At 40.9% G+C, this 21,209-nt stretch overlaps 1 protein-coding gene across 1 annotated transcript in view; it reads left to right on the top strand.

Annotated features, from left to right (window-relative positions):
• The first annotated feature begins 2,973 nt into the window (after positions 1-2,973).
• Positions 2,974-21,209, top strand: part of ACVR2A (activin A receptor type 2A) — a 69,890-nt gene continuing 51,654 nt past the window's right edge. Inside the window, exon 1 of the mRNA XM_005153747.3 lies at positions 2,974-3,846. Within this exon, the coding sequence (XP_005153804.1) occupies positions 3,792-3,846 (55 nt within the window). The 5' untranslated portion in view covers positions 2,974-3,791. The remainder of the gene's footprint in view (positions 3,847-21,209) is intronic.

Genomic DNA, 21,209 nt, shown 5'->3' with positions numbered 1-21,209 from the left:
CTTGGATAAAAGATGGCATAAAAAGTGTTGCCACGTCTTGATGCTTCTAGGTGTGTACAGTCCCTTACATCTTATTTTGCTTTTTAGATGGTTCAAATCATCAAAAATGTCCTCACTGGATGAATTAAGTGTTGGCGCTTGAACACAGCAAAGAAGCACCAAGGATGCTCGAATCCTGATTAAGAACTCGAGCAGCCACCTCAGTATAAATATACTTAAATACCTACATTTCTTCATGTCTGAATCCAAGCACTAATGGTGGTTCTTCAGGTCTAGATATTGAATACCCCTGTTAATAGATGAATTAGCACAGCTCAGACTCTGCTGCTTATTCACATATGTGAAATATCTTATGCATACTATTCCTTCCAATCTAGTACCACCTAGTATTCACATAAAAAACAAAACAAAAAAAAACAACCTAAGACATTGCTATTAAGCAGACTGAAAAGGAAGGTACCTGGAAACACTTGAGACCTATCTGGTGCTGGTGAGCAACCTAACCAGTTTTCAGAGAACTTGGTACTTCTTGCTTATACGACACAAGCTTTTATAAAATACAGAAATTAAAGGCCAGCATTAATGCCCTTATACTTTTCTGCACTGATCTCCTGATCTTAGTGGCATGTCTTCCTTTTTAATCAGAAACAAATATTTTATGGCATCCATTTTAAAAAACAGAAGCGTGCGGAGTATCACCAGACTCGGAAAGGAGCAGAATCGCTACCCTTAATGAAGATAATTCAGTGCAGAAGAGTTTTAGCTAGAGGTACCACAAGTACACACATCTTACCCAAAAAGATGAAAACACTGGGAAATTATTCATCCTGCTCTCTTCTCTATCTCAAACTCAGCACATGTGCTGCTTTATACCTGGTGTTCTGGAGCACGAACCATTTGCTCTGCTCTTGCACAGCACGGAAAACAATGCGGTGCTGTGCCCGTCTGGGTAACTTCTAAAGCCTATCTCGCTGCAAATAAATACTGCAAGCCACTGGTCTGCAGCAGCCAAAGGACAAACAATGATAGGAAACAGGAGTTTGTTGTGAACAGGCTGCCAGAGGCCGGAGGCGTGGCCACCATGCGAGCTGAGCACTGAGTTCTTCGTGGTGACCAGCGCGAACATAGTTAATTGCACGTGAGGCGATCTGGTACAACCACTTATTAACGTTGAACCTTGGCATGACAGCATCTGAAGGCAAGGCTGTAAAACACACCCTGGACGTTGTGGCCATGACCCTGAGGAACACATCTGCCACAGGGATGATCACCACATTCCTATCTTCCACCAGAACTATCCAGTGCCATTCCAGGCTAGGGGTGGGAGACGGAGGACCGGGAAAGCAGCTCTCGCACCATTGGTAACAACTCACAGATTTACACCGGCTCTCACACTGGTTTGCTTTTTGCTGCACAGCGCTCCGACACCTGAGATCGGCCGCGATCAGGGACAAAAGCTCCCGAACACTAAGAGCAAGCCCCGCAAAGGTGGATTAATAATACAAGGAGGGTGGGACCGGGAGGCGCCAGCTCTCCTCCTCCGGCGCCGACAGGGCCGGGCGCAGCGAGCAGGTGCCGGCGCACTGTGCGGCCGGGTCCGTCCCTCACACCTGCCCTCACGGCACTGTACGGCGGCGGCCTCAGGGCGTCACCGAGGCGAGAGGCGACAGAAACCGGCCCATAGCGCCCTACGCTCCGCACGGCGAACAGGACACCGGCGGGCGGTGTCCGGCGAAGACGCGAGAGGGGCCGCGCCCAGGGGCGGGAGGGTAGGCGGGAGCAGCCACGCACGAACGGACGCGCTTGTTGCGTGCGTCGTGCGGCGGCGCGCTCGCGGGCAGGTAGGGGCGCAGGGAGCGCGCACCGCCCGCCCCTCCCCTCCGGGGTTGGAAGTGGGCGGGGCTAGGCGGCGGCCGCTAGGCCGTGAGTGGGTAGTGCGGCTGTCAATCCGGGGCGGCGCGCGACCGCCCGGCGGCGCGCGACGGGGTGCCGTGATTGTGGGAAAGGAAGGGAGGGTGGGGGAGGGGGAGGAGGAGAGGAAACAAAAACAATCGTCCGGGTGCCGCCATCTTGGGTCCGTTCTCCACGCCACACAAGTGAATGGGTAGATATGAAATTACCACAGGGGAGCAGCAACAGCAGCAGGGTACGGAAGGCTGTGCCGAGCTGCCAGCTGGACTCGGGAGACTCTAGAAACGGCTCCTGCTGCCGCCGCCACCCAGAGAAAATCCCCGGGCTCGGCCTTTTCTCCTCGCCAACCCCTAAACTGCACTCCTGGAGGGACAAAGTTGGTCTCAGCCGCGCTGCCTCCGCCGTCCAGGAGACGAGAGAGTTGCGTTCGGCAGTGGCTTCCTCGGAATCAGGAGTGAGCCGAGGTCAGAGTTAGGGGAGAGGGTGACGAGGGGACTCCTTCCCCCGCCGTCCTCCGGCCCGGGCTCGCCGTGTGGGAGGCACGAGGAGGAGGTAGCAGGAGCTCCGCAGGCGTTTCCTTCCTACCCCTGCTGTTTCTTATTCCTTTCTCCTAAAAGGAAAAAAAGGAAAAAGCAAGGACTGGATTGAGTTGCAAGGACGGCCGGGACTGTCGCTGGTGTCCGTGCGGGCGGGGGTGCGGCGAGGAACCGATATGTCCGTGAGGAGTTAAGAGAGGAGGCGAGTCCCAGCCCTGCTTCCCGGGAGGAGGAAACGCGCCGCCCGCCAGGCCAACACAGAGCTGCCCGCTGCATCCTTCCTCCTGGTGCCCGCAGTCTCACTCGTCGCCTCCTCGCTTCCAAAGAAGCTGAATTCTCCTGGAAGCACGGCAAGGAAGGAAGGATTTTCCACAAAGAATATATTACCCTCCTCCCCAGCGGCTGGATACTGCATTTTAATTTTTTTTTGTTTTATTTTTTTCTCCAGTCGCTCTTCTGTGTTTAAATACCAAATATAGCCTCGTGGGGGGGGGGGGGTGGGGGGTTGGGGGGGAGGAGATGGAAATCTCTTAAAAGAATTTGAAATCTTACTGGGATTCGGGAGTGCTGCTGTTGCCCGGCCCAGGAGATAGGACCGCGGTGACGGGGGAGTGAAGGGAGATGTGCGGCTCTGACTGACTAGCGAAAGACTGGAGATCTGCCGCTTCTCGGGAAGCCCGAAGGTTGGTTTATTATGAGACTGTTGGTTTTCCCTTTCTTCTCTTTTTGTTTACGCTAAATCCCTCAGCATTATTAAGGAAAACCGAAGTGTTGCCCAGGTGTAGCTGGTGGCTTTCTGGTTTTAAAGGTAGTTTTCATCAAGAAACTGACAGAAACTTCTTCCCTTCACCCGGAGGCTTTTGAGGTTTGAAACTGAGATGAAGCTACTTTTCTCCCAAACACTACACGTTTTATAAGGGGAGCCAGGACGAAAACGTTGTGTTTACTGACTTCGATACGACTTCCCGACACTCGGCACCCACGAGGGATGCTTCACGGAGCTTAATTGTTGATAATTTTTTAAGTGGTTTCGTAAAATACTTTTATGAATTAATTTTTCTGCCACTGTTCGTACAGAAGCCAAATGACACGTGTGTTTTGAAACAGAGTTCCAAATATATCCATCTCTCAACCCGGATTCTCGCCAGAAAGAGACGGAGGGAGATCATCAGTGTCTAAACAAATCTGATTTTACTATTTTATGAACTTTATCTGCTGTTATAGCAATATTATGTTGCTATAGGTTGCTTTATAACGGTTCAGCAAGAAGGGAGATTTCCCACCTTGCAGGACCCAGGAAGCTGGATACTTAGTGTCACTTAAATGTTTTAACAGCATTGGAAAATGGGAGCTGCTACTAAGTTGGCGTTCGCTGTTTTTCTTATCTCTTGTTCTTCAGGTAAGTGAATGTTCTTGGTCTTATCTCTTTATATGTAAGGTTTGGGGTCAGCACTTGAAAGCTTGAGGTAACTTCATCGATTAGTACAAACCAGAAGATTTTTTTTTATATATATATAACAAATGGTTGGGAATGCCAGTGACTGTAAAGGCAGAAGCGATTTTCATCGTTACTCTAAAGAATTTATAAAGTGAGCACTTAAAACGCTGGCAGTGTTTGGATTTCAGATCAGTTGTGTGGAACAAATGTGGAGACATAACCACCTGGTGTCACATACAGTAATCCGGCAATGCAGTTACTAGCGTTTCATGGAGTTTCTTTAAATAAGAATAACCAAACTGAAGTACTCTTAACTTCAATTAGATCTCCTATTCCGGACCATTCATGGCAACCTTAATTAATGCTTCATTAGTTTAGAATACTCAAAGTGTTAGGTCGTCCTCTGATGATGGTGAGGGGTGTGAGCATGTGTAGATGTATGCGCAGAATTGGGCTGAAAAGGAAGACTTTCACGTTCTGAGCAATCATTTGTAACGCTTTGTATTTTGCTACTCAGTAGGTCACCGCCTTGTAGTGCAAAAAAAGCCGTGCTGCTTTTCTCTTTAAACAGCAGTTCAGCGTCCTGACGAACTAGGGTGTGTGAGGACTTCCCCATGCTTCTTTAATAGGAAAATTGTTATAGCAGCAACCAGTGGTTGGGGAGAACTGTTGGTATGTTTCTGTTTGAAGCTCACATCAGTTTCACAAAAAAATCCCAAACCCCCAAAACACCCCTGTTGTTAGCTATCTAACGGTTCTAGTAGTAGTTACATGGCAAGCCAGGCTCTTTCTGCTTATATTTGGAATGTGTGTACAGTCCTTTCTGTAGCTTGAGCTACACTTTTTGATGTTCTTGCAGAGTGTGCAAAGGTACACTTGTTTAGCAAACAAGCGCTCAGCTTTTCAGTGTAGCTGGTGTAAGGGAATCTTGAAATCCGTATAACAATGCCTTTTAAAATTTCAGTGTTATAAGGTACAGGATTTTGCTGAACAGGACGTTTTCTTGTGGTTAGTAAATGGATAGTCTAGTCTTATGTCTGTAGCTGTATTGATCAATTCCGTGTATGCTAAATGTGCTGTGAAATGGCGAGCGCTGCCAGAAATAAACCAGAAAAATATCTTTTCTGTTTTAACCAGAGGAACAACAGAGCAGGTTAAGGACAGGCAGACGGTTGTTGGTTGGGTTTTTTAATATATTTTTTTTATCAGGGTATACCATTTACTCCTCTCGAAACATATTTTCTTCTAACAGTTTTATCTTGCAGTAGAAAATGCGTCTTTCATCTTCCTTATGCCTTATTGTTTGAGTTACTCCATCAACATTCCTCTTAATTTAGTAATATGTTTTGTAGGGAAACTTTTCTCCCCTCTCAGTGACAGTTTCTGAAAGACTTGGTGCCATCTGCTCTTCATGTCTGTCTCTCTCTTCCACGTCCTCCTATTAAGATCCTTTTGCCTAGAGCACAGAATAGTGATCTTGTTGACATTACCTATCCTACTTATTAAACAGAACGGTTAAACAACAAAGGCCGGCTTTTTATTTCTTGCTCCGGTTGTTCTTGGTGAGGTAAAACGAATGTTTCTCTTGCTTGGAAGGTGGAATTGATCTTCGTTAAGTGAGCAGGAAACTGTCTGCAATTTGGACTGCTTTTCATGTTAATGACATTGTTTTGGTGGTTATTCCTGTAGTACACGTGAGTTGTTCTGGTATTTAACAACTACTAAACTATTTTCTACTCACCTAAAATTTTAGAGTATGTGTAGTCCTGGTATAGGTCTAAAAATAAATTCAATAAGTTTATGTTCATAATGGCAAGATTATGTAAGCTTTTAGCTCACAGTACAGCAGTGTTTTTTAACTGTGACTTGTTTTGGTTTAAAATCACATCTGATCAGTTGATTCCAATATAACTGTTGGAAGAGAAGTTTCTTTTTCACTCTTCAGTCTGAAAGATGTCTGCCTAGGCTGTATACTTAAGAGTATTGTCAATGGTTGAATAAATCCTAGAATTCAGGCATAAAGATGTCTGGTTTGTCCTTCTCCAGTATGCAGTCCCCAGCTACTCTGTGTGTGTTGGGGAGTGGGGATTTTGGTTTTCTGTATTTATTAATTTATTTGTATATGAAACTATGTTCTGCAGTTGTTTACATAGCCAATTAATACTGGTGTTCCTTAAAGATGTGAAAATGTTACTTTTTTTTTTCATGTGTGGTGGGTGTGGAAGTGGTCTTCAGGTTGAAGACATTTTATTTTACTATCTATAAATGCTGTATGAAATTCTATAAATGTACTTCAGATGGATAGGAATTTCCAGTGAGTCTGGTAATCTTTGCTAAGAGATTGAAAGCTATTGCCCATTTCTAACTAAGAGATTCGAAAAAGAGCATCTGTGCTGTGTTTATTAGGCTTTAAAATATTTGTAGATGCTTGGATAAGAGTGGGTGTAGGTTTGCACCCATTCGCACTGATTCAAGAGAATGAGATGAATGTGTATTAACTAAACATTCAAACCTTGTACCCAGGCCAAGGTTCTCCGTGTGCCCTCTAATATACTTTCTTTATGTAATCCCATGTGTATTTTTGATTTAATAAAGAACAGAAGATCCAGAAGTAGTAATAAAATGCTTAGGAACAATGCTTCCTAATTAGTATGCTTCCTGTGCCTCTTCTGTAGGTAAGACTGTAGGTACTTAAAAAATAAAAATTGTAAATAAAGTAGCTTCTTCATCAAAGAACACTTCTCTTTAGCTATTATCTACATTCTCCTCAAGGAAGTGTGCTTCTCTGTCCTCTGGTTTTGTGATTGCTGAGTTACACCTAAGAAATTTTGCGAACAGAGAATGTATACTTTCATACTTTTCTGTGATGTTTCAGAATATATACCTCATGCACCTGATTTGGGAGATGTTTGAAATAGTGGATTGTTTTCAACCAGAATCTTAATGTTGTAGGTTCTATATAGTTTTTAACATCTCATGGTTCCTTTTGTTACTCTTAATCTCCATATTTTCCAAACCATCATTTCTTCTGAGCTACCTGCTCTGCCTTTGGTACCTAGTGGTCCATCATCAAAGTAGTTCTGCAGCTCCAAGTCTCTTACAGGGGCAAGACCTATATCTGTTAAAACTCACTTAAGCTGAATTCATGCTAAAAATCATCTATGCAAAAAGTTGCACATCAGAAAAGTGTTAATCCTCTTTCTTTCCTAATGATGGATCATTCACAAGCCGGTCAGAAGGTCTTAAGTAATTTTGCTGTAGGAAATGGCACATCAGAAAGACCTTTTCAGTTGAAGTTTTCACTACATGGAGAACATTTTATTCTTTGATTTTTTTTTTCTTTAAAACCTTCTTTCTCAAACTAATTATTACTAGGAGGTATGGGATTATCTATTTTTTTTTTCTGAAATCCTCCCTCCCCCCCAGAAAAAAAAAAAGTCCAAGATACTGCCCTGGCTTCAGAAGCTGAATGGTTAGGTGTTCTAAAGGAATTGTGAAGGGTAGAGGTTAGTATTTAATTTTACTACTGCAATGTGTTTTTGAGTGTAATTTCATTATTAATTTGGTAACACCTGAAAATCCTACCAAAGGTTTAGGAGTATTGTTTGTGAAATTGTCTTTGGTATTTTCTCTTGTAGCTGTCCATGATTGTGGTAGAACTCTAATCACTTTATTGCACAGGCAGAGCAGTAAAGCTATTCAGACTTAGTACTGCTGTTGAAGTAAACCCTTGCTCAAGGTTCCTTTTTTATAAGAATGCACTTTTTTAATGTGTGTTACCATTAGGCAGTGCCCCACCACTCTTGTTGCTGTTGAGAGCAGGACTTGTAAACCTACTTAATGCTTTTTTCAAGCATAGATAGTTTACATAGATGTAAATATTACATAGTTCAGAAGTATCATGGCTCAAGGTTGATGTTATAACTTTGATTACAGATCACAATTCTATTACTACTATGTTATCTGTTAAATATTAACAGCAGTCGAAAACCCTAAATCTGGGTTATGAAAAGTAGCTGTACTTGTGCTAATGCAGTACTAGAGCAGGTAAGCATACTTCTAGTAGAACTCTGCTTGACAAATGTTTCTGAAGAGATGCTGCTGTCATGGGTTTATTTGCATATTTTCAGTCACAATTCTTTTCTCATAGAAAAAGCTTAAATTTGTCTTCAAATGCTGAATGTTATGTAAATTGGCTGGGGGAGGTCTTCTCTGTGAGGGGAAAACTGCTTTCTGCTATATGGGGGTGCAAGAAGGTAATTACTGCTATCAAGAATAAAAACTTTTCAGCTAGTTTTAATGGAAAGTGTTTGACTACCATTTCTTCCCCTTCTTTCTTTTCTCCCCCACTTCAACTCTCATCTCCTGCTCCCCTGAATTTGGGGATGGAATTCTTTAGGGAATGGCTTCAGGTGATTTGCAAATGAGGATAGACTTCTTTCCCTGCCCACCCCCACTGCCTACCCCCCCCCCCCGCGCCCTGTTTTTTTTGTCATATCAGTATCTTTAGGTAGGGAGAAAAGTAACAGTAACTTAAATGTTTTTCATTTTTTCTGATGCTACCTTTTCTGCCAAACTTTTTGCACTTCTAATTTTGACATTGCCTGGCTTTGAAGTCCGTAGTTTATTTCTTTTTGAAATTGGAATTCAGTTGTCTTGGAAATCACCATTATAAAGTTTATAGGTATGGTGTCTGGATCTCTTGAGAGATAAGTAGTCTCCTTTATTCACAGACAAATGTGGTGGACACAATTTGCAAAAGTAGTCATTTTGAGATATCACAGAATCAGCTAAGTAGGAAAAGACCTTTAAGATCATCAAGTCCAATCATTACCCCAGGACTGCCAAGACTACCACTAAACCATGTTACTAATGGCCTCATCTACACAGTTTTTGAACATTTCCAGGGATGGTGATTCCACTACTTCCCTAGGAAGCCTGTTCCAATACCTGATCACTCCTTCTGTGGAGAAATTTTTTCCTAGTAGTGAATCTAAACCTCCCCTGGCACATCTTAATGCTGTTTCCTCTTGTCCTATTGCTTGTTACGTGGTAGAAGAGACCAACCTTCACCTTACTACAACTTCCTTTCAGGTAATTAAAGGAAGTGATAAGGTCCTGTCCCCCCCAGCCTTCTCTTTTCCAGACTAAAAAACCCCAGTTTCCTCAGCTGTGAGCCAAGATATGGCAAGTCCTGGTTGCTTATCCTTAGGAAATCATCTGGAGAATAATCATTATAATATGGCTGTAAAAGGTAAAGGTTGACAAGGCATCTGGTTGTGGAAGAGCTTTCTTGGTGAAGGGGAGATGCATTTCCACCACTTAATTAACAGAAAGCAGATTAATGCAAATATCTGCCTTAGCTGGTTGAAAAAATACATGGTCTGTTAGCTATCTGATGTTCCTGAAAATGAGAACTATTTAAAAAGATCAAGAAAATTACGAATTTTATAGCCAAGTTCCTGTGTGATGAAAACTTAATGTGCTTTTGTTGCCTTGGTGCTTAAAATTCAGCACATCTTATTTCCTGTTATTTCCATATGGAAACTGAAGTGTTACTGGATGCTAGTGACTTTGTATGGCATCTCTTATCTTCTCTCCCCTGCAATGTCTGTGCGGTGGAGGTTTTCTTAGAAACAGTTTTTAACTACAGTGCCAAACAGCAGAGTGTATTTAGGATTAATCCCACAGAAAATGACTATTTACTGCCATATTGTTTACATTGCATATCTGTGTGGCTAAGGAACCCAGACATACATTGGATAGATCAAATACTTCAGTTGCTGCTGGAAAGAGCAGAGAAGGTTTTATCTACTACTGTAATTATTGTAATAGTTCTACAGTAAAGTAAGCCTCCGTGAGTAAGGTCAACATTCATGCGTTTCTTCTGAATTTCCTAATTAAAGCTGTAACTGGAAGCAAGCAGTCTGGCTAGGAAAAAACAAATAGACAATTCATGTTCTAACTGGAGGAATAAATCTTTGGTTATGTGGTTAGAGGTATTTGAAAAACACTTGGAAATAAAGGAAGCATTTGTGGGAAGACTACCTGTTCTGTAGTCAGAAGCAGCTGGAGTGGTGTTAGGCTGGGATCTGTGGAGGATGGGTATTGGAGGTGTGAAATACTTCCTTGTACCCACCTTCAGCTAGGTGCTGTCACGAACAACTGAATTCCTTTTAGAGGTTTCAGTGAAAGAATACACCTTCTCTTTTTATCTCCTCCCCCTCTCCCCCCTTCTGTTCCACAGTTCTCCCAAATGAATCCCATTTTCAAACTCACAGTCTAAGAAGGGTGAGCAGGATGGCACTCTTCACCTCTCTGTCTCTGGAACTTTCTCTGTGATGGTCCTCTCAATGAACTATGCTGCTGTTGCTTTCAGGCAGAAGCTTTGTTATGGAGCAAATGAGCAAGTGACATATTTAGAATTGTATAGATGCCAGTGTAGGTCTGGATGACAGCTGCGTAACCTAAAATCTTGGTGACTTTACAGTGTAGCAGTGGAAGAACAGGAACACTTGTGTATATTGCCAGCTCTGTTTCATTGAGATTTTTTTGGAAGCTAAAGTAAGTATTGCTGAATTTGGAAAACTTGTCTTGTATAAGTACAGGTATTCATGTATTCTACTGGTATCAATTGGTGCAAGATAATCTGTTTCAGTCAGGGTGCAGAATTGGTCCAAAATGGTAATAATTTCAGTGCTATTCTTGTTATCCACTGAAAACGCTTGTTAGTAATTATTAAACTCCATGGACTTGGCATTTGTATGATGTTGAGTACCTTTCTTTGGCAAGATGGCTATGTGATGTTGAAGTTATTTAAGTAGTGAGATACTGCCTTTTGAGATTCTTCATTTTGTTAAGGTATAATTTCTGGTTTTAAGGATTTATATGAAGCTGTAATTAGGTGGTAATTCAGTTCAAAATGCTGAAAGCAGAATGTAATTAAAAGCAAACCCCTATATGCTCTTAAATGTGATGGGTATGTAAGAAATGACGAAATATTTTTTTTTGCCTTTATAACTCTGTAATTACATGAGGGAAACATTGCCTGTAATTGGGGAATTGAACTGACTGCAAGGCAAGATGCTAGAGAAGAATCAATGTTTTATAAATGCTGGGTCTTGCCTAAAATGAAAACCAAGACTATTTCTCAAATTCCTTTGTTTTCTGAACTTTGAGATAGTCATCAACTAAGCTGAAACTCAGAAAATCAGCCTATTTTGCATCTACAAATGGTAGCTATTGTTTTATAATCTAGTTCTGTTGTGTTTTACTGTCTTAATTAATTTTGACACAATTTAAAGCTAATATCTGAACATAACACATCTAATTTCATCCAAAGGTTTTGTTTTCAGACATTCTCTTGTATAATTATCTTGAAAACTGGGAATAAGAATCTGTATTGCTTAGAGTTCTGTTGCTTTTCAATAGCTTTAACTCCTTGCACCTTCTATTCTTAAATGGGATGTATTCAATGTATTGTCGTTTCACCAGAAAAGAGTTTTTATAACTGAAGTTGAGATGTTTCTTGTGACAGATCAACTTTGAAGTTGGATGGTATATCCATCCTTTTTAGAAATGGAAGACATTGTTCCTGTATTTTCTGAAAGCTACTAGACTTTATATAGGCAAGTTGATATGCAGGTTTTATTCTGGGGAAAAAAAATTGAAAGGGGAAAGTAACTCGGTTGTGGTTGTTTTTTGCTTGTTTTTTTTTTTTTAAATATATAGGACTGACTGTAGATCTGAAGGATGTTTGATCTGTGGCTTGTCTCTTTTTCCTAGTGAAATTAATCTTCAGAGTGAATGCACATACTTCTTTGCTATTAGTGCAGTCCTGATACTGTTTTTTGCCAACTGGTGTCTAGTGAGATGACATGCAAGCACAGTTTCAGGGATAGGTCAGTGCCACGAGTCAGCACAGTCAAGAATACCAGAATTCGTGCATTTTCAGCACTTCAGTATGTCCCCATCTCATGTTTGAGGGCGTGGAGTATATACCATCAGTATGCCGTAGAAACTTTATAATGATTTAAACTGGGTTACAGCTTAGCTTTTGTGATACTTTGGATGTTCCAACAAAAAAAAAAAGTCCCGCTTACAGGAAAAAAAAAAAGCAGAGGAAAAAAGGGGAAGGGTGAGGGGCATCCCAACAAAAGAACAAAAAAACCCTCCAAAACACACCAAACCAAAAACCTCCAAACAACCAAACCAACCAGCTAACCTCTTTGGGCCAGAACAGCATCACATGGAGCAATGAGGAAATCCACAGTCAAGTGCTATATGGAATGGATGTTTTCAGTCTACGAGATGTAGTCTGTGGTCCAGTGAACAGTCACAGAATTGTAGAAGGGTTTGGGTTGCAAAGGACCTTAAGATCATCTAGTTCCAACCCCACTGCAGGGACACCTCACACTAAACCATGTCACACAAGACTCCTTCCAACCTGGCCTTGAACACTGCCAGGGGTGGAGCATCCACACCTACCTTGGGCAACCTGTTCCACTGCCTTACCACCCTCACAGTAAAGAACTTCCTCCTTATATCCAGTCTAAGCTTCCCCTGTTTTAAGTTTGAACCCGTTATCCCTTGTCCTATCCCTACAGTCCCTAATGAGGAGTCCCTCTCCAGTGATCTTGGACTTGCTGTGATCTGCAGTATAGTTACATGAAGAAAAAAAAAAAGCCTGCTTTGTGTTTAAAGATTGTTTCTATTTTAGATTAATATTGAAAGTTTTGAGGCAGGAATGGTGCAGTTGGTGGTTACTGTAATCTTGCACTCTACCCTTTTTCTAATGTCACTTCATAATAATGGCTCAACAGAAACTGTAGTTTCCTATTTGAAATTATTTTTTTTAAATCATAGCAGCAGAAATTCATTTTGTCATCAGATTATCTTCTCCAGCTGTGTGCTCAAAGCGAGGTATTGTCTACCAAATCCCCAGGTTCTTTTCAGAAAGCCAAGTCTGACAGTTGCTGGTTGTACTGATGCATAGGGTGCTTCTTCCCAGGGCTCAGGGCATCACGTTTGTCCTTGCTGAGTTTCGTGAGATTCCTCTTGGCTCACTCCTCTAGACTGTATAGGTCCTTTTGAGTGACACCACTGCTGTTGAATACCCATCTGCATTGTCTGTACGAACAGTTGTGTGCCTTACACCACCTTCTTCAACCATCAATAGAGGTAGAAAACAAGAGGGGGCCTAGAGTAGGCCCTTGGGCGACTCTGCTGGTGGTACTTCGCATCCTGCTGTAGACTGTTCTGTATGTGAGCAGGTCTGTTCCAATTGCATGCTGGCTGTATCTCAAGCTTTGTTTGGTAGCTCACGTAGGTGATTTAAACTTAATTTTAGCAGCTTCCTTACTTTTGGTGGCTTACGAACTTGTGATTCTGATTATTACTTTTTTTTCACAACTGAAGCTGTAATAGCATGGCCTTTATTTTTTTTAGGTTCAGAGTTCTTATCTAGATAATGCTAATCTCTAGTCTTTCAATACTGCCTAAACGATCATAGTGATATTTATTCTCTCAGATACATTTTGAATACTTGGATTTTCAATATCAATGTGTAAGTTTAAATTTAATCTGGTTTTAAAAGTTATTTTTAAATATGAGTGATCATTTTATCAGACCTTTTAACCTGAAAAACTGTTTACTTTTAGAAATTTTGGGGAGGAGCCACATAAAGAGCAAAGTGGTTTAATTTTGTTGTTCAGTTACAGTGTTAAATGCATGAGACAAAATTAAACTTTGCAGCAAGTAACTTAATTTTAGCAATTTTTGATACTGTTTGTCAGTGGAGGGTACAGATAGTTCTCTTCAGCTCATAGTAATTACAGAACTGAAGAGTTTTTAAAAAATATTTACATGTTTCAGGGTTGAAAAACATTTAGGCTGTTAAAGTCAAAAATTGTAAATTGCACACAATTGTTTGAAGTACTGTACTTCTAATAATAAATTGTGATCTGTTTTTCATTATTGTTTTACTTTAAAAGTAGCATAGGAAAGATCACTGGTTAGATACTTTCATTTTAATTCTCTAATCTTTAATTTTGGAAAGGGTCTGCTTTGCAAGTTGCACCTAGGGATAATTGTATTTTGTTAAATTTAACACAAAGCCTGTCACAACAGTTGTCTTAAATGGCTTCTAAAATGTTATGATTTGATTACATTTTGTTTAACTTCAGGTTGTGGCACATTCTTGAAGGGGACAGACCCCAACAAATTAGGCCTTGACTAACCATTTGGAGTAAAATGAATCAGTAGTGAGATCTTATCATAGCTCATATGTGCCATGTGTGTTCTAAGGGCAAGATATGGAACCATGAGTAATTTGCAAGAAGGTTATTTAAAACCATGAGATTGTTTTGCTCCATTCCTGCTGCCAATTAAATTCCCTCCTCCCTAAATAAACCATCCCCAAACTCAGTGAGGAGTGGCTTACCAACACTGGAAAACCACCTATGAAAAAAAAATAATTTCATGGAAATCTTCTGTTTCTGTTCACTTGAAAAAAATATCAGAGACCTTCCAAGAAGCCAAAGGTGCTCAGGTCCCACTTTTTACTCAAGTAGAAATGGAGTGGATTTCTCACGAAAAATCTTGTTGCTCCTGTATGTAGCTGTACTTTTCCAGGGACTTAAAATTTGCCATCCATCAGAATGTCTTTCGATTGGATTTTTGACCCTTCCATATCAGGGAACTGTACTTTTAACAGATTGAACTTGAATCCCCCTTTTGTTTCTCTCAGATGTTGTGCAAATATTTCTATAAACCATTGCTTCTTAAAACAAATCCCTTACACTGTTGTGTCCCACCAGACATTGTGAGGGCAGAAGCTTTTGTTCTTTTCTAGCATCCCTTTAATATACTGATACACGTATGTGCTTTTGAGAACACCTACACAGGCTGTATAGTAGATTTGCAAAATAAACTGGTAATCCAGCTCTTAAAAGTAGCAGAAGTATGATTGTAAGTAGACTTATCTGTGGCATATCCTAAGGAGGACCATGTTCTAATGAACTTTATGAGGGTTCAGCCATAAAACAAATCCAGTTCTTGTTTGGGGTGTTGTTTTTGTGTGGGATTTTTATTTGTTGGTTGGTTGATTTTTATGTTTGGTGGTGGCTGTTGTTTTTAAATCTTGAGCTTAACAGTGATGAGAAAATGCACCAAAAATGATGGTATTGATATTATTCTAACGATATGTGAGAAAAGAATATTTTTTGGGTTTATGTAATCCATGATGAACTTCTGATATCAAAACCAAAGGGGTTTCCTTTTGTTAAGAATTCACTGCTTTTCAGTGTGGTAGAAAGGTACGAATGGTAATAAGTTAAGTCTTTTCCCAGGCATCTTTGAAGTGTCATTACTTAAAATTTCTATTGTATGTCAGTTAGAGATTGCATTTCTCACTTTTAAGCAAGCTTTTTTCTTTGATGTAGTATGAAGAAAACTTTACAGTTTATACATAATGATAATTATTACATCATAGAGTCATTCCATTGTTGGTGTCTTGTAGGTTTATATAGGGTATTTAAGAAAAACTGAATGGGGAACTGGGAGACTGACAGTTCCTCTTCTCTGTATCCTCTTCCACATCCACATATCCTCTTCATCATGGAATTACACTTCACTGTTGATTCAGTCCTCGTACACCAGCTCTTGTGGCTGTCTGACATTGTGCTGGCCTGAACCAGCAAAAGTGACTTGAATAAACAGGATGAGAGCAGTACCAAACTCAACAGGAGTTGGGTTAAAAGGTGGTAGGAGCAAGGAAAGAGATGTGTCGAATAAAGGCTGGCAGTGAGTCTGTGTGAATTGACCTAGGAAAAAAACTGTCAAGGGTAAATGACACATCAAGTTTGAATAGAGCTGTTCTGTGTACATACTGGGTAAGAAAGGAGAAATGACAAAATTAATTACCATTTTTAATAACCTTAATCTTTAAAAAGAAATTCTCTTTTCAGAATTGTTCTGAGGAGCTCAGTGCATGTCTGTATCACAGGATTTCTTCCCTTCCCTTGCTTTCTAAATATCCTCACATCGCATTCATCTCTAAGGGCCCTAGATTAAACATTTCCAGGCAGAAGGGCAGGCCACTGTCTCTTGCAACACTGCTCAAGGTGTACCTTCGCTCATCCTCCATTTCACTGGTACGGAACTACTGTTGTTATGCATGGATGTATGAGGCTTGCATATGAGAGAGAGCAGGAATCTATCAGTGAAAAGTTTTCATTGTCATTTGCTTAAGGGGAACTTCTGTTGCACTTGAGGGTATTTCAGAAGTAGAAGGTGGCAAAGTTCCCATATTCATGGAGAGATGTCACAAACTGACAGAGCTTGAACCTGCATCTGTGAAACCTGATGCAAAGGAATAGGTGGTAAAATTAATTTTTATCTCTTTGCTGGTAACAGTGAGGTAGGAACTGAATAGGAGGTTCAGACTGCTACAATGGGCTATAAAATCCAATTACATCCCATGTTTAAGAAACTTGGCTACTTGAAGACTACTTGAAACATAATTTTAGTAGTGTCTGTTTTGTGGTACTCGGATTTTAACCTCAAGTTGCCCTAGAAGCTTACTCTGAGCAGGTAGGCATAAAACTTTATACAAAAACTCTGGAAAAATTCATATCCATAGAATAGACAACACTCAAGGATTTAGAAAGAATGTAGGTGAGGTACTTAAGATAATGAATCTCACTTACTAATTCCTGAATGTAGTGAATTCAAAACACTCAACACAGCATCAGTAATCACATTTACAGAGCCAGGTGAGCAAGCCAGTGGAACCAGTGTAGTTGGGAATGCAGAGCAGTTATAAACAGTCATTGAAATTACAAATGCCATAAACCAGGGAAACCTTATAAACAGCAGAGCATGCTTCCTGAAAGCAGAGATGTGGCTCTGACCAGTCAGAAGATTGCGGCACTTGCAGTTAAGCTTCTAACCAAGTCTTTGAGACAACTGCCTAAACTCTTCAGCCTTTTGTTAAGCCGTAGTGTGAAATAAGCTTCAGGCTTTCATCAGACATCACATTGCTTTTAACCTTCCCTGAAACTCTACATGCGAACTTCTTCTGTATTCAAATCCGAGCATGGACAGCCAAAGTGAGATATATTAGTCTCTAGTAGGAGTATTTTGAAATTCTGGGGCAGAGAGTGAATCCACACAAAATACATGACTAGAAATCCAGATTAGTCTTGAAGCATGGAGGAATCTCATCTTCGGTGTTATATGAAACCTCTTGTCTTTATTTCTTCCTACCCATAGTCTTTCCCAGCTCAGCCCAAAACCTGCCTTCCTTTTAGGAAGAAAGAAGCTAATGTTCCAAGGCCCAGGCTGCTGTTTCCTGTTACTTTGGCTGCTTCCAATTAACTATGACATTTAAGTTGCTTTCTGCTTAAACAAAGCAGAATTTTTAAACCCTTTGTTCCCTGAGGTGATGGCATCTGCTGAGGTCATCTAGGTTAGCACAATGACTTACTGCCACCAGAAAGTAGAGGTCTAAATATACATTGGTTTCCTTTACTGTCCGTGTTGCCTCTAGCAAGGCTATTCATTCTTCTCCAGGGAGCATAATGTTCCTTTTGTATTTGCCTTTGCCAGCACACCTTTCTGTTCAACTTGGCTCCACACCCCATGCTGGAATAGTATTCTGGAATTTTAGGAACTAAAGTGTCTTATGGAGAAGTCTGGTATGTTCTGGAGGAATGACAAGATAAGTGGCAGTAGAAGCAGAGACAGGTAAAGCACTTGTGAGACTTCTGGCTCTCACACTTTGTATCCTTTTCCAGACAGGCTTAGAACATTATATGCGGAAAGCATATTACCTCTTTTTGTTAGACTAGTCTTCATCCAACTTGGCACTATGGAACATATTATTTGTACACGAAAGAAGAACCCCAGTGGGATTGATGTGTGCTGTCACTGAACTGCAGCCACAGAGGCTGAGGCAAATAGAGGTAAATGACTAAAATTCTTTGGTCAGATGATCCCATGTGGAATCTGACTGCTCTGAGGTTGACAAGGTAATTGAAACCTGGACCCTCTCTTCCAAACTGATGAGCTTTTACACAAAAAGCTCTTATGTGGGATTTCCAGTAACTGTCGCCTTCTGAAGGGTGAGCTCTCCTCTAGTATGTGTATTCCTTCAAAAAAATGTTGGTTATCTAAGTGGATGGCCTTAAGCCTGGGAAGGATGACTGGATGGAGAATTAAGTCTACAGATTTTAACTTCTGTTCATGCTCTGGGTTCTCTACCGATTTGCTTAGCGAAATTCTCTGCTCAATGATTAGGAGTCCTGTGTTTTCTTACTGACTGTACAGGGAATTTGGGTACTTAAGTTCACGCCATTACCTGTCATGGTCTATCTGCATCAGTAATACTATAGTCAAATAAACAGTGTAAGAGAAGAAACAAAGGCAGCTGGGATGTTACATCCACTTTAACTGTAGAACATTACTTTAAAGTATATTTGGGATGGAGGTAGGTGTCATTCTGTGGTTCCATTTGTTTTTTAGGAAAGCTTTTGTTGTAGGAAAGGTAGCTCAGACTAGCCTGGGATTACCTGTATTTTTTCTTAAACACCAGTCTTGCCACTCCTGATAGGACAGAAAAAAAACATTCTGAAGAGTGCTACACAGGAAAGTTGAGTCACTGTTGTTGTTTGGCCACTGATTTACCAAATGTATTGGCTGTGTTGACTACCTGTAAGTAATCATTGTCCTGAAAGGAAAAACAAAAAAAAAAAAACAAGAAAAAGACAAACAATTTTTCTTACTTGAAAAGGCTGTTCTGTTGACCTTAGTGATACAGCTTTTTATGTACTCATTTAAAAGCTCATTGACAGCTGCAGAAGAAACAGTTGGAACAGGCAGACATGGAATTTCTCCCACAGTTTTGGTGCTCTTCTGGACTGCTGGGAGAATATATTGCTGAAAGAATTCCTCACTTGTGACAAGAGAAATAACCTGTTTCTGCCTGAGCCAGAAGCACTCCTCTGTCAAAGACAACATCTGGCAGTAGAAGCCCTTAAATGTCTGTTTATGAATATATATCCCTTTCTGCGTAAGATACTTCAAAAACAACTTTGAAAGTTCTCCTGAGAAAGTAAGCATCAGTGTATTGGGGATTGCTGGCTATCTGAAAGAACATACAGCACTAGAAATACATCAGCATTCTGTCCATAACCTTAACGCCTGAAGAGGCTTTATTTTACTATTAAAGAAACACATTCTCTTGGATGTAGTAGATGATTTTTTGCCTCAATAACTAGGAGTAGAAAGTTACATATGATCACATATATAACTGAATCTGAACTAAATGTAAACAACTTGAAATTTCTTTAGTTTTTTTCTTTCTTTTGTAAGTGTCCGGAGAAGTCTAAATATCATTCTGGAAGATTTGGCTTTTAAGCATCATTCTCTTTTAAATCGGGTTGGGAATTTGATGATACTGCCCCAGATACAGGTACTTGGAATGATTTTTCCATCCCAGTCCACACAAGCGTACTACCTTCATCTTGGTATCTGCAGAAATGCATTTCAGGCATGGTTTTGGGGCTGAGCACCTCTAACTTGTCTCTGCTCTTGATCAGCCAGCTGTTTCACATGGAATTGAGTGAAGGTATTTTAAATACTAGAATTACAATTCAGTGATCCATCATGAGTAAATGTATAACTCGCTGTTTCGGAACAGGAGAAAATAAAACATGGTCTCCCTGATGGACAAAATCAGGGAGGGTAACTTCTTCAAAGGGATTTAAATTTGGTATGGGTAGAACTTCTAGGTAGGTAATTCCTGATTGCTGAATACTTCTCCCAAAAGCTTTTAATTAAATTTTGAGTTAATGTTTCAAAAGCATCAGACAACATTATCTTCAAAAGATATTTCTGATGAAAAAAGTCAAGTTTGAGTTCCTCAGCATAGTGAGAGGAGCATGCAGCAAGCTCACTGCCCTGGACTTCAAGAGAGCAGACTTTGGCCTCTTCAGGAACCTACTTAGTAAGGTTCCATGGGATACAGCCCTGGAGGGCAGGGGGGCCCAAGACTGTTGTTTGATATTCAAGGATCACGTGCTGCAAGCTCAGGAGTGTTGCATCCCAACTAGAAAGAAGTGCAGCAGGAGCGCCAGGAGCCTTACTTGGATGGATAAGGAGCTGCTGAGGAAAATTCAGAGCAAACAAGGTTTATAGAAGGTGGAAGCAAGGACAGGTGGCCTGGGAAGAATACAGGGATATTTTCTAGGAAGCTAAGGACCAGGTTAGGAAAGTTAAGGCCCTGTTAGAATTAAACTTGGCTAAGCATGTGGAAAATAACAGGAAGGGATTCTATAATTACATTGCAAATAAAAGACAGACTAGGGACAATGTAGGCGCCCTCCAGAAACTATTGGGAGAACTGGCTACACAGGATTTGGAGAAGGCTGAGGTTCTTAGTGATTTATTTGCCTCACTCTTCACTGCCAGATGCTCTGACCACACCACCCAAGTCTTGGAAGGCAGATACAGGGACTGTGAGAATGAAGACCCTAGGCCCACTGTAAGAGAGGATCTGAGACTATCTTAAGAACCTGAATGTGCACAAGTCCATGGGACCTGATGAAATCTATCTGCAGGTCCAGAAGGACCTGGCGAATGAAGTTGCTAAGCCACTGTCCCTTGTATTTGAAAAATCATGGCAGTCAGATGAAGTTCTAGGTGACTGGAAAAAGAGGGAAATGGATGATCCAGGGAACATATTCCTTGCACTTGAGATTCACTTTCACTTAAGGCCTCTATTTTGTAACTGCTGACTCCTTCTGAAAAGGGACCTGTCCTTCCCCTCCCTAGGACAGGTTTGCACAGCCTGCCTTCTGCTGGACCTAGCAGTTGTGTGCAGGAGGGAGGGTGTTGAATCATTAGTTATAATCTTGTGCAAAGTTCACTTTGCTTCCATTTACCATATGCTTTTGAAAAGTTAAATTGTAGCTCAGGTAGTTGTGAGTCTATAGTTGTTTCCACAGTCTTGAAAGAGTATTTAGGGCATGGAGGGAAATCTGAGGTTGCAACTGAGGCAGGTTTGGAACAGTTTTGGTCTGTGGTGATAGGTTCATGGGAAGCACTGGGTAGTTAATCTGCTTCTGTGAGTTTGTCTTGCTGATTCTAGGTAGAATTAATGTCAGAATTCTCTTCACACTCTGCATGTTTGAAGCATACATTGTCAGCATATTCAGTATAGCATGCTGCTTGCTTTAAACTTGCTTATTCTGGATGGCTTTAGTCATACTGGCAATAAAGACATTGCAAATGGTATGGGCTAATCCAAAGTAAGTATCCTAGAT

Source organism: Melopsittacus undulatus, chromosome 4, assembly GCF_012275295.1.
Source record: "Melopsittacus undulatus isolate bMelUnd1 chromosome 4, bMelUnd1.mat.Z, whole genome shotgun sequence".
Classification (NCBI taxonomy): Eukaryota; Metazoa; Chordata; class Aves; order Psittaciformes; family Psittaculidae; genus Melopsittacus; species Melopsittacus undulatus.
The sequence above is the reverse complement of the archived record's forward strand: the minus strand, read 5'-3'. Positions and strand labels throughout refer to the sequence as shown.